This window comes from Macaca mulatta, chromosome 20 (assembly GCF_049350105.2).
Source record: "Macaca mulatta isolate MMU2019108-1 chromosome 20, T2T-MMU8v2.0, whole genome shotgun sequence".
In the NCBI taxonomy this organism is placed as follows: Eukaryota; Metazoa; Chordata; class Mammalia; order Primates; family Cercopithecidae; genus Macaca; species Macaca mulatta.
In genome coordinates this window covers 63,399,832-63,412,575 of record NC_133425.1, presented here as the reverse complement: position 1 = coordinate 63,412,575, position 12,744 = coordinate 63,399,832, and the positions used below count along the sequence as shown (strand labels likewise).

The following is a 12,744-nucleotide window of genomic DNA, read 5'->3' as shown; positions in this document are numbered from 1 at the left end:
CAGCCTCCCAAGTAGCTGGGATTACAGGCGCCAGGCACCACGCACAGCTAATTTTGTGTATTTTTAGTAAAGACAGGGTTTCACCATGTTGGACTGGCTGGTCTCGAACTCCTGACCTCAGGTGATCCACCCACCTTGGCCTCCCAAAGTGCTGGGATTACAGGCGTGAGCCACCGCGCCCAGCCTATTTATTTATTTATTTATTTTTAATTTTTATTTTTCTTAGAGGATGTCTCACTCTGTTGCCCAGGCTGGAGTGCAGTGGTGCAATCTTGGCTCACTGCAACCTCCGCCTCCTGGGTTCAAGCAATTCTCCTGCCTTAGCCTCCCAGGTAGCTGGGATTACAGGCGCACGCCACCACGCCCAGCTAATTTTTGTTTTGTGGTTTTTTGTTTTTTTTTTTTTTTTTAGATGGAGTTTTGTTCTTGGTCAGGCTGGAGTGAAGTGGCAGGATATAGGCTCACTGCAACCTCTGCTTCCCGGATTCAAGCAATTCTCCTGCCTCAGCCTCCCAAGAGCTGGTAGTATTATAGGTGCCCACCACCATGCCCGACTAATTTTTGTATTTTTATAGAGCGGGGATTTCCTCATGTTGGCCAGGTTTGGTCTCAAACTCCTGACCTCATGCGATCCACCCATCTCAGCCTCCCAAAGTGCTGGGATTACAGGTGTGAGCCACTGCACTTGACCTAATTTTTGTATTTTTAGAAGAAACGGAGTTTCAACATGTTGGGCAGGCTTGTCTGAAACTTCTGACCTCAGGTGATCTGGCCACCTTGGCCTCCTAAAGTGCTGGGATTACAAGCGTGAGCCACTGCACCCGGCCTATATTACATGTTTAAATTTTTTTTTTTTCTTTTTTGAGACAGTCTTGCACTTGCACTGTCACCCGGGGTGGAGTGCAGTGGCACAGTCTCGGCTCAGTGTAATCTCTGCCTCCCGGGTTCACTCGATCTTCCTGCCTCAGCCTCCTGAGTGGGTGGAATTACAGGCGCACACCACCACACTCGACTAATTTTTTGTATTTTTCGTAGAGACAGGGTTTCATTATGTTGGCCAGACTCGCCTCGACCTCCTGACTTCATGATCCACCTACCTCAACCTCCCAAAATGCTGGAATTACAGGTGTGAGCCACCACACTTGGCCTTTTTTTTTTTTTTTTTTTTGAGACAGACTCTTGCTCTGTCACCCAGGCTGGAGTGCAATGGCACAATCTTGGCTCACAGCAACCTTCATCTTCCGGGTTCAAGCCATTCTCCTGCCTCAGTCTCCCAAGTAGCTGGGACTACAGGCATGTGCACCATGCCTGGCTAATTTTTGTGATTTTAGTAAAGATGGGGTTTCATGTTGTCCAGGCTGGTCTCGAACTCCTGACCTTAGGTGATCAGCCTGCCTTGGCCTCCCAAAGTGCTGGGATTACAGGCATGAGCCACCGTGCCTGGCCATGTTTAAATTTTTATAAAACGGCCGGGCGCGGTGGCTCAAGCCTGTAATCCCAGCACTTTGGGAGGCCGAGACGGGCGGATCACGAGGTCAGGAGATCGAGACCATCCTGGCTAACACCGTGAAACCCCGTCTCTACTAAAAATACAAAAAAAAACTAGCCGGGCGAGGTGGCGGGCGCCTGTAGTCCCAGCTACTCCGGAGGCTGAGGCAGGAGAATGGCGTAAACCCGGGAGGCGGAGCTTGCAGTGAGCTGAGATCCGGCCACTGCACTCCAGCCCGGGCTACAGAGCAAGACTCCGTCTCAAAAAAAAAAAAAAAAAAATTTTTTATAAAACGTGTGTAATAGAGATAAAATTCAGCAAAAGATCATTGTAACTGTTATGGTTCAAACTCTACCTGTCTCAGGACTCACCTTGCTCAAAAAGTGGTGAGAGGCCAAATTGATGTAATTTCTTTATGCACAGAATATTGAAAATTATGCCCAATGAAACTCTAATTTCCAGTACATAAAATCACCTGTCATCTACACTTAATCTTCTAACTCAAAGCATATCTGGAATGCATGGCTTTCTCCTCACCTCCACTGCCCAGCTCATTCTCTGTCTTAATCACCTCTGGAGAAAGGCAAGAACCTCGTCGCATGTCTCCCTGCCTCCAATCTTGCCTCTCCTGCAATCTTTTCTTCACATGGCTGCCAAATAAAATCTGATCTGTCATACCTCTGCTTAAATTCCTCCAGTGGCTTCCTATTCCATTTAGAATAATGTCCAGATTCACCGGGCATGGTGGCTCACGCCTGTAATCCCAGCACTTTGGGAGATTGAGGTGGGTGGATCACCTGAGGTCAGGAGTTCAAGACCAACACGGAGAAACCCTGTCTCTACTAACATTAAAAAATTAGCCGAGCGTGGTGGCACATGCCTGTAATCCCAGCTACTCGGGAGGCTGAGGCAGGAGATTGCTTGAACCCAGGAGGCAGAGGTTGCCTTGAGCCAAGATGGTGCCATTGCACTCCAGCCTGGGCAACAAGAGCAAAACTCCGTCTCAAAAAAAAAAAAAAAGAATAATGTCCAGACTCTTTCCCAGAGCCTGCAAGACCCCACATTAGTTTAGCCCTGCCATTCTCTTTTACTCCTCCCTGCCTCACTTCATCCCAGTAATTTTTTAAAACAAGTAATTATAATATTTAATTATGTGAACAAACAGAATACTGCTATGCAAAGAATGAAGCTCATGGTTGGTTGGTTGGTTGGTTTTTGAGACGGAGTCTCACTCTGTCGCCCAGGCTGGAGTGGGATCTTGGCTCACCACAACCTCCACCCTCCGAGTTCAAGTGATTCTCCTGCGTGAGCCACCGCGCCCAGCCAAAGCTCATGTTTTAATCTTTTTTGAAACATGTTTGACCAGCCTGGGCAACATGGTGAAACTCTGCCTGTACATAAAATACAATAATTAGCTGGGCATGGTGGCTTACTCTGGTAATTCCAACTACTCAGAAGGCTGAGGTGGGAGGGTGGCTTGAGTTCAGAAGGTTGAGATCTGCAGTGAGCTGTGATCCCACCATTGCACTCCAGCATGGGTGACAGAGCGAGACCCTGTCTCAAGAAAAAAAAAAAAAAAAGGCCTGGCGCGGTGGCTCATGCCTGTAATCCCAGCACTTTGGGAGGCCAAGGAGGGCGGATCACCTGAGGTTAGGAGTTGGAGACCAGCCTGGCCAACATAGCGAAATCCTGTCTCTACTAAAAATACAAAAAATTTCGCAATGGTTCACGCCTGTAATCCCAACACTTTGGGAGGCCGAGGCGGGTGGATCACGAGGTCAGGGGATTGAGATCATCCTGGCTAACATGGTGAAACCCCGTCTGTACTAAAAATACAAAAGATTAGCCGGGCATGGTAGTGGGTGCCTGTAGTCCCAGCTACTCGGGAGGGTGAGGCAGGAGAATAGTGTGAACCTGGGAGGCGGAGCTTGCAGTGAGCCGAGATTGCGCTACTGCACTCCAGCCTGGGCGACAGAGGGAGACTCTGTCTCAAAAAAAAAAATTGGGGGCCGGGCACGGTGGCTCAAGCCTGTAATCCCAGCACTTTGGGAGGCCGAGGCGGGTGGATCACGAGGTCAGGAGATCGAGACCATCCTAGCTAACATGGTGAAACCCCGTCTCTACTAAAAATACAAAAAAAAACTAGCCGGGCGTGGTGGCGGGCGCCTGTAGTCCCAACTACTCGGAGGCTGAGGCAGGAGAATGGCGTGAACCCGGGAGGTGGAGCTTGCAGTGAGCCGAGATCGCGCCACTGCACTCCAGCCTGGGTGACAGAGCGAGACTCCGTCTCAAAAAAAAAAAAAAAAAAAAAAAAAATTTGGCTGGGCACGGTGGCTCACGCTTGTAATCCCAGCACTTTGGGAGCCTGAGGCAGGCAGATCACCTGAGGTCGGGAGCTCAAGACCAGCCTGACCAACATGGAGAAATCCCATCACTACTAAAAATACAAAATTAGCCAGGTGTGGTGGCACATGCCTGTAATCCCAGCTACTTGGGAGGCTGAGGCGGGAGAATCACTTGAACCCAGGAGGCAGAGGTTGCGGTGACCCGAGATCACGGCATTGCACTCTAGCCTGGGCAACAAGAGCAAAACTCCGTCTCAAAAAAAGAAAAAAAAAGAAATTAGCCAGGCATGGTAGTGGGCACCTGTAATCCCAGCTACTTGGGAGGCTGAGGCAGGGAGAATTGCTTGAACCCAGGAGGCAGAGGTTGCAGTGAGCTGAGATCGCACCACTACACTCCAGCCTGGGCAACAAAGCGAGACCCCATCTAAAAAAAAAAAAGTTTGTTTTTTTCCATATTATTCAGTAGTTCATGGTTTTACTAGTAAATGAATAAATAATTTAAAACTGCAGGCTGGGGCCAGGTGTGGTGGCTCACGCCTGTAATCCTAGCACTTTGGGAGGCTGAGGCAGGCGGCTCATGAGGTCAGGAGGTTGAGACCATCCTGGCCAACATGGTGAAACCCTGTCTCTACTAAAAATACAAAAAATTAGCCTGGTGTGGTGGCAGGCACCTGTAATCCCAGCTACTTGGGAGGCTGAGGCAGGGAGAATTGCTTGAAGCTGGGAGGCAGAGGTTGCAGTGAGCTGAGATTATGCCACTGCACTCCATCCCAGGCAACAGAGTGAGACTCTGTCTTAGAAAACAAAAACAAAAACAAAACTGCAGACCAGGCACCATGGCTCATGCCTGTAATCCCAGCACTTTGGAGGCTGAGGTGGGCGGATCATGAGGAGTTCGAGACCAGTCTGACCAAAATGGTGACCGTCTCTACTAAAAATACAAAAATTAGCTGGGCATGGTGGTATCTGCCTGTAATCCCAGCTGCTCAGGAGACTGAGGCAGGAGAACATTTCAAAACAAAAAACAAAAAACAAACAACTGCATTTAGGTAGTAACCATGGAAATATGTCTGCAAAAGGATAGCAAATTGAGTAAGATAACATATTGGATCTAAATGACAAGGAATATTGATAGCTTTTTCTCTACAGTTCTCTTATTTTGAGAAGCAATAATCTAATTTTTTGCTTATTTTTGTTTTTTTTTTTTCGAGATGCAGTCTTGCTTAGTTGCCCAGGCTGGAGTATTATGGCCGGATCTCAGCAACCTCTGCCTACCAGGGTTCAAGCGATTCTCCTGCCTCAGCTTCCAGAGTAGCTGGAATTATAGGTGTATGCCACTACACCCGGCTAATTTTTGTGTTTTTAGTAGAGACGGGGTTTTACCATGTTGGCCAGACTGGTGTTGAACTCCTGACCTCAAGTGATCTGCCCGCCTCACCCTCCCAAAGTGCTGGGACTACAGGCATGAGCTACCGTGCCTGGACTTCTTGGCTCAGTTTTTTTTTTTTTTTAACACAAGCACAAATATGCCCATGCCTGTGTCAGGTATCTGATAATTTACACTTGGTCTTGGTGGAGATTCTGCGAAAGCGAACTCCACAGAATACTCAGAAACCAAGTTCTGATTCAGTTGCCATGAAAACTTAAGGTGAGGGGATTGTCAGTCAGTGAAAAATACGGAGGAAAACACTAACAGAATATGGTAAGCATCTCTAGCATTAATAATTTTTATTGGCTGGGTGCCGTGGCTCACGCCTGTAATCCCAGCACTTTGGGAGGCCGAGGCAGGCAGATCACCTGAGGTCAGGAGTTTGAGACCAGCCTGACCAATATAGAGAAAAACCCATCTCTACTAAAAATACAAAATTAACCGGGCATGGTGGTGCATGCCTGTAATCCCAGTTACTCGGGAGGCTGAGGCAGGAGAATCGCTTGAACCTGGGAGGTGGAGGTTGCGGCGAGCCGAGATTGGGCCATTGCACTCCGGCCTGGGCAACAAGAGCAAAAATCTGTCTCAAAAGAAAACCCAATTTTTATTTATTTATTTTCCTAGATGTGGTAATGGGGAAAAGATTAACAGAACTTTTTTTTTTTTTTTTTTTTTTTTTTGAGACGGAGTCTCGCTCTGTCACCCAGGCTGGAGTGCAGTGGCCGGATCTCAGCTCACTGCAAGCTCCGCCTCCCGGGTTCACGCCATTCTCCTGCCTCAGCCTCCCGAGTAGCTGGGACTACAGGCGCCTGCCACCTCGCCCGGCTAAGTTTTTGTATTTTTAGTAGAGACGGGGTTTCACTGTGTTAGCCAGGATGGTCTCGATCTCCTGACCTCGTGATCCGCCCGTCTCGGCCTCCCAAAGTGCTGGGATTACAGGCTTGAGCCACCTCGCCCGGCCGATTAACAGAACTTTTGAGAGCCAGAATTCATCTCAAAATTGCTCGTGTTTGGAGTTCATAACATCAGTGCTGGATCACAAACAGCCTATTAGCCTTGGAGCTTCCTGGTCTCTTCTGATAGAGATAGGCCCTATAGACAGATTTGCAAATGCGGATCTTTTCAAAATGCTTTTATTATTTTTTGAGACGGGGTCTCTCTCTGTTGCCCAGACTGGAGTGCGATCACGACTCACTGAAGTCTTGAACTCCTGGGCTCAAGCAATGCTCCTGCCTCAGCCTCCCAATTAGCTGGGACTACAGGCGCGCACCACCATGCCTGACTAATTTATTTTTATTTTTTGTAGAGACCAGGGGGTGGGGTCTCACTTTGTTGCCCAGGCTGCTCTCGAACTCCTGAGCTCAACCTATCCTCCTGCCTCGGTGTCCTAAAGTATTGGAATTACAGGCGTGAGCCACCGCCTAGCCTGCAAATGCAAATCTAACCAGGTCGTATGTAGGATAAAATTCTTTTTCCTGGCCCAAGCGTCTCTCCTCCTCTTCGGAGAGAGAGATGGGAATGAGAGAGCCTTCTAATAATAGCAATTGCTAGTTACCAATGCCCTGGCTTACCGTGTTTTAGACTCTATGAGTTAAACATTAACTCCTTGAATCATTATAAGCTCCTTGTTAGATGGGTATCAACCTCAATTTACAGATGAAGAAGCCAAGACTTGGGCTACTTGCATTACATTAACCGAGGTTTACCCGCAGCGAGGCTGCCTCCAAAGCAGACCGAGTTTGCAACCATCCCCGTCCACCCCGCGAGCTGTGATAGGGCGAGAACTACAATTCCCGTGGGGCTGTGCGGGAGCATCGCGAGAGTTAGCTTAACTGTGGCGGCGGGAAGGCGGACCCTGCTGCTGGCTGGGCGGTTAGGAGGGCCCGGGGCCGAGACGATGGCTGACCACAACCCTGACGGCGACCCTACGCCGCGCACTCTGCTGCGACGCGTGCTGGATACAGCGGACCCGCGCACCCCGCGGCGACCCCGGAGTGCTCGGGCTGGGTATGTGAGGGGGCTCCCCGAGTACTTGAGCAACTAGAGGGACTGGGGAGTGAGGTCTGGGTGGGACCCAGGGCCGACTCTGTTCGAGAGGAAAACTAAGTCTCAGAGAGGAGCAGGGCCTGGGACTCTGAGAACTGGCTCTATTGCTCTAGCCGGGCCCGGGCCAGCGGTTTGTGCCCTGCCCCCAGGGCTCCAGCAGCCAGGCCTCGGGACCACAGGGCCTGACTGATCCCAAGTCTTTGGGGGCTCGGCCACTGGAGATGGAGGATAGGCGCTCAGAATCTCACCTTCTACTCTATTCTCTAGGCTGCTTTCCTCAAACCAGCCAGGGTTTGCCTAAGCATTTGCCCTGAACTTTTTTTTTTTGCCCGAGGGTTCCCACTGTTCCTGCGCATCGTCTTACTGTCCCCAGCTTGGAAATGGGAAAGGAGCTAGAGGACAGCCTGGGCAGAAGTTGGGAGGCAGCAACTGGAAGATGCTTTGCTAAGGAGCAGGGAATTTGGCCTGACTTGGTGGGAGTGGCAGTGGGTGAGGGCTGTGGTGTGCTCATGGTGCATCGAATGCATACGTTGACATCTGCCAGACTGGGACAATGGAGTTCCTTTATAGGAAATGAGAAGCCATTCATTATAGGTTTTACACCCATGAGGTGGGAGCTGCGCCCTGGGAACACCCAGAGACTAAGGTGTCTGGGGTACCAGGTTCTTAAAAGATTTTAAAATACTTTAATATCCTTCATGGATTGTTACTTTCATGTCTGGGATGGATGCTCTTCCAATTGCTCCTCTTGTCTGTGTGGCTAACCCCTACTTACCCTTTGTGATTATGCTGAAGTCATCTCTGTGAAGCCTTTCCCAGCCCCTCCTGGTTGGTTCACTCATATGCCGTCTCTATTCCCATACCCCAGGGGTCTTCTTCGTCCACACTGCTGACATAGGGCTGGGAACAGGGGCGACAGTAGGGGCAAGTGGTTTCTGGGTCCCTTGCCCTGAGGGAAAAAGCCTTCATACCAAGACCCAGATGAAGGCATGTCTCTATGTTCTCTGTCCCTCCTCACTGTAATTCTCAGCGTTGCTGGTCTTTACGCAGAGCCCAGAGAGCCCTGCTTGAAACGGCTTCCTCCAGGAGGTTGAGTGGCCAAACAAAGACAATAGCCAAAGGGCGGTCCCGTGGAGCCAGGGTAAGTACCCCACCCACTGACCCCAAAGGGCCCTGGCTGCCTCGGGGAGGGGGGTTAAGGTCTAGCTCTGCTCTGGAGCCCACCTTGAGGAAATCTCAAGGCAAACGGACAGACTGGTTGCTTGGTGCTTTTGCCGATAGTCTATTGGCAGATCGGCCCATGTTCAGGCCAGGGGGCACTTGGAGGAACAGACACCTCGGACGCTGCTGAAGAACATCCTACTAACTGGTGAGTGAGTGCTGGCCTGCCAGTCAGAGTTAGGTACCAGTCCAACACCAGTCTTGTGGTATCTTTCATTCAGGGTGACCTGTTCTGTCAGCCCCACCCTCTCCCTGGTGTTTCTGCAGCCCCAGAATCTTCCATCCTGATGCCCGAGTCGGTAGTGAAGCCAGTGCCAGCACCACAGGTGGTCCAACCCTCCAGAAGAGAGAGCAGTCGCGGCAGGTACACAGAAATCCACCCCCTTGGACTGTGCTATGGGCAGCTTAGATAGGGAGTTTCTTGAGGGTCGCAAAAGCCAGAATTGGACTTCCTGGCCTGTCTGAGATAAGCTCCATTCTTATAGCCTGGAGCTGCAACTTCCTGAGCTCGAGCCCTCCACAACCCTGGCTCCAGGTCTGCTGGCCCCTGGAAGGAGGAAACAGAGGCTGAGACTGTCGATGTTTCAGCAGGGAGTGGACCAGGGGCTGCCTCTCTCCCAAGGTGAGGCCCTGGACACCACTTTTGCTACCCTCTCCCTCCTGTCCTCTGGAGAGGCTGAGGAGTCCTGAGAGAGGGCCCTCAGAGGCCTGGATCACTTACCATGGTTTTCTTCTTTTACATTATCTTGCCGGTTGCTGACAGAGCCTCAAGGGAATGCTGATGCCTCTTCCCTCACCAGGTGCCGTTCAGGGGGTGGGTGGAGGAGAGGCTTGGGGAGGGAGGTGCTGCCTGGGATGGAATCTGGCCACACTACTCCCTGCCAGTTTTAGCCTCACAGCATGTTGGCTCTGTTCTAAGAGATGAGAGCCCCAGGGCAGATGGAGGGATCTCTGGGCAAACTGGGTGTCAGGTACCTGACTCCTCTGTGCCTCCCTCCTCTCACCAGCTCCCTCAACCTGACCTTTGCCACACCTCTTCAGCCACAGTCAGTTCAGAGGCCTGGCTTGGCCCGCAGACCTCCCGCCCGCCGAGCTGTAGATGTGGGTGCCTTTTTGCGGGATCTGCGAGATACTTCCTTGGCTCCTCCAAGTAAGATTGAGGTTTTCCCCTGCTGACCTTTGGGGAAAGCTCTCCCTGCCATGACAGATAGGAGGTGATGCTGAGTCAGGGTTGTACCCCTCTCGGTGGGGTCAAGGACAGCGAGCAACTCTGGTCAGTGGGTCTACAAGGAATTTCTGCTTTCTTTCCACAGGGGGCCCCTTACCTTGGTCCCTCGGTGTCTCCCAGGGCCCCATATCCTTAAACTATAGGGCTGGAGGTCGGAAGGGGGTGTGGTGTGGTGGCTGAAACTTTTTGAAAGGGGCCAGGTTTCAGGATCAGCTGGCCAATTCGAGCTAACCTGGGAGCCTGATTGCAGAAAACAAGTTCACCAGGGTAAGAAGAGAGTTTGGGAAGAAGGAGCAGAACAAGCAGTGAAGAGGTTTTTTAAGTGGGCAGCTGGTGGGTGGGCAGCTGTGGGGGCTTGGGACTGCCAGGCAGAGGAACAGGAAGGTAAGCAAGGAGGGCTGTAGGAGATAAGGCCTCACGTGCTAGATCGTCTTCTTTCTCTGAAGGCCACTCAGGGCGAACTCATGCGGCCCACTGTCCAGGCTCTGGCAATGCTGAGTAGCAGCCAGTGGGCCTGGAATAAGCTGAGAGCCAGCTGGCCCCTGATCTCCATGTGACAGCCTCAAAACCTGTTACTACTCTGCCCACAGACATTGTGTTGGAGGACACCCAGCCCTTCTCTCAGCCCACAGTTGGCTCCCCCAACGTGTATCACTCCCTGCCCTGCACGCCTCACACTGGGGCTGAAGACGCTGAACAGGCTGCAGGTCGCAGGACACAGAGCAGTGGGCCTGGGCTGCAGAACAATAGTGAGTGTGTGGCGCCGATGGCCTGGAGCCAAACTTAGCTTGGGTGAGAGTTGACAATGGTGGTTTTCCTTCTTCAAGCCCCTCTGTGCCCCTAGAGCCCCCTGGCTGTGGCTGCCTCCTTCATCTAAGAGCAGAGTCCATGTTGGGCCAGGAGACTTCAGATCCATGTCCTGGTGCTGCATCTGGCATCTGGCTTTGTCTTTCCTCAGTGGGCAGGGCTGGGTCTGCTAGTCCATCTTTACCCTTCTCTGCGCTATGCAGCCTTGGCCTGCTGCATCTCCAGCCTGTATTCTCTTCCCTTCACTCAGGCCCTGGGAAACCAGCCCAGTTTCTGGCAGGAGAGGCAGAGGAGGTCGATGCCTTTGCTCTGGGCTTCCTGAGCACCAGCAGTGGTGTCTCTGGAGAAGATGAAGTAGAGCCCTTACACAATGGAGTTGAAGAGGCAGAGAAAAAGATGAAAGAAGAAGGTGTGAGTGTGAGTGAAATGGAGGCAACAGGAGCACAAGGACCCAGCAGGGCAGAAGAGCCCGAGGGACACACACAAGTGACAGAAGCAGAGGGATCCCAGGGGACTGCTGAGGCCGAGGGGCCAGGAGCATCTTCAGGGGATGAGGATGCCTCTAGCAGGGCAGGTAAGAGGCCCAGTGCAGGGGGTGACTGGTGACAGCTGTGTTCAGGCCCCAGCACACAGAAAGGCCTTGCCTGGGTTGTGTTTCCGGGCACTGGTGGTGGTAGGGGTTCAGGGAGACTCTGAGGGGCACCCGCTTGGCTGGAGCTAGATGGGTTCCACCAGAAACAGGACAGAAATACTGTGGCTGTGCTGGCCTGGGTGAGATGGTCAGGCCTGGAATTCCTGTGACCCCATCCTTCTTCCTTTGTAGCAAGTCCAGAGTTGGCCTCCAGCACCCCTGAGTCTCTCCAGGCCAGGCGACATCATCAGTTTCCTGAGCCAGCCCCACCGCCTGGTGCTGCAGTGTAAGATCCCACAACACCATTCCTCATGGGCCTCTTGGGAAGGGAGCATTGGGTACGCTGTGTACATAGGGTCCTCCCCCTTCCTACGGGTATGCAGATGATTACCTAGCAGGGCAGCCGGAGCTGGGCTGGGGAGAGCTCACCAAGAGCACCTCTGCCTCCAGAGCTTAGAGGAGCCTGGGTGAGGGGAAAGGGGAAAGTATGTGGTCGGTTTGTAGTCAGAAAAGTCTTCCTGGAGGATGATTAGCAGAATCGGGAAAGGCAGCAGTAGAGTAAGGGAAGAGACTGTCCATTCTAAGGCCTGGGGTCATGGACCCAAGCAGGTATCAATACAGATAAGCCTGAACTAGGATGTCAAGTCGACTGTGGAGGAACAGAGCCCCAGGGAAAGACTGGCCTCTTTGTGGCCCCCTGACCCAGCTGCCCCTCAGCAGGTGGTCAGGGCTGCTGGTCCTGGCTGGCCAAGGGCCATATGGTCCCCAGCCTCAGCAGGAGCCAGCAAGACTTGCCCTTGAATAAGGGCCTACTGAGGCAAGTTCAGCTCCCTCTGTGCACTGTTGCCCTCAGCTTATCTTCAGAGCCTGCAGAGCCTCTGTTGGTCAGGTGTCCCCCTAGGCCCCGGACCACCGGCCCCAGGCCCCGGCAAGATCCCCACAAGGCTGGACTGAGCCACTATGTGAAACTCTTTAGCTTCTTTGCCAAGATGCCCATGGAGAGGAAGGCTCTTGAGATGGTGGAGAAGTGGTGAGTCCTGGGCACGTGGGGTAGGGAGAGGAACCCCTTAGGTCATGATCAGACTGTTCAGCCTGCTCTATCCCCACCTTCTTGGCAGCCTAGATAAATATTTCCAGCATCTTTGTGATGACCTGGAGGTATTTGCTGCTCATGCTGGCCGCAAGACTGTGAAGCCAGAGGACCTGGAGCTGCTGATGCGGCGGTGAGAGGGCGGAAGGTGTGGGGGTGCTGGCTGGGGGAGCTCTGGCGCTGATTCTGCCTGTCCTTTCTCTTCCTCCACTGCAGGCAGGGCCTGGTCACTGACCAAGTCTCACTGCACGTGCTAGTGGAGCGGCACCTGCCCCTGGAGTACCGGCAGCTGCTCATCCCCTGTGCGTACAGTGGCAACTCTGTCTTCCCTGCCCAGTAGTGGCCAGGCCTTGACACTTTCCCTGTCCCCACCTGGGGCCTCTTGCCCCCACATATTTCTCCAGGTCTCCTCCCCACCCCCCCAGCATCAATAAAGTGTCATAAACAGAATATTCTGC

General features: G+C 52.3%; 1 protein-coding gene across 4 annotated transcripts; it reads left to right on the top strand.

Moving 5' to 3' along the window:
• The first annotated feature begins 6,766 nt into the window (after window positions 1–6,766).
• CENPT (centromere protein T) lies at window positions 6,767–12,736 on the top strand. Of its 4 annotated transcripts, none has more exons than XM_077984370.1 (13): window positions 6,767–7,270; window positions 8,360–8,450; window positions 8,591–8,678; window positions 8,798–8,894; window positions 9,016–9,152; window positions 9,294–9,330; window positions 9,538–9,680; window positions 10,349–10,507; window positions 10,816–11,139; window positions 11,389–11,482; window positions 12,173–12,226; window positions 12,315–12,419; window positions 12,503–12,736. In XM_077984370.1, the coding sequence occupies exons 1-13, from the start codon at window positions 7,161–7,163 to the stop codon at window positions 12,624–12,626; spliced, it is 1,563 nt and encodes a 520-aa protein (XP_077840496.1). In that variant the 5' UTR covers window positions 6,767–7,160; the 3' UTR covers window positions 12,627–12,736. The 4 variants fall into 4 exon arrangements, with proteins under 4 accessions (XP_077840496.1, XP_077840495.1, XP_014981920.3 ...); XM_077984369.1 differs by having other exon boundaries at window positions 12,086–12,226; XM_015126434.3 differs by having other exon boundaries at window positions 12,050–12,226.
• Window positions 12,737–12,744: the final 8 nt, after the last annotated feature.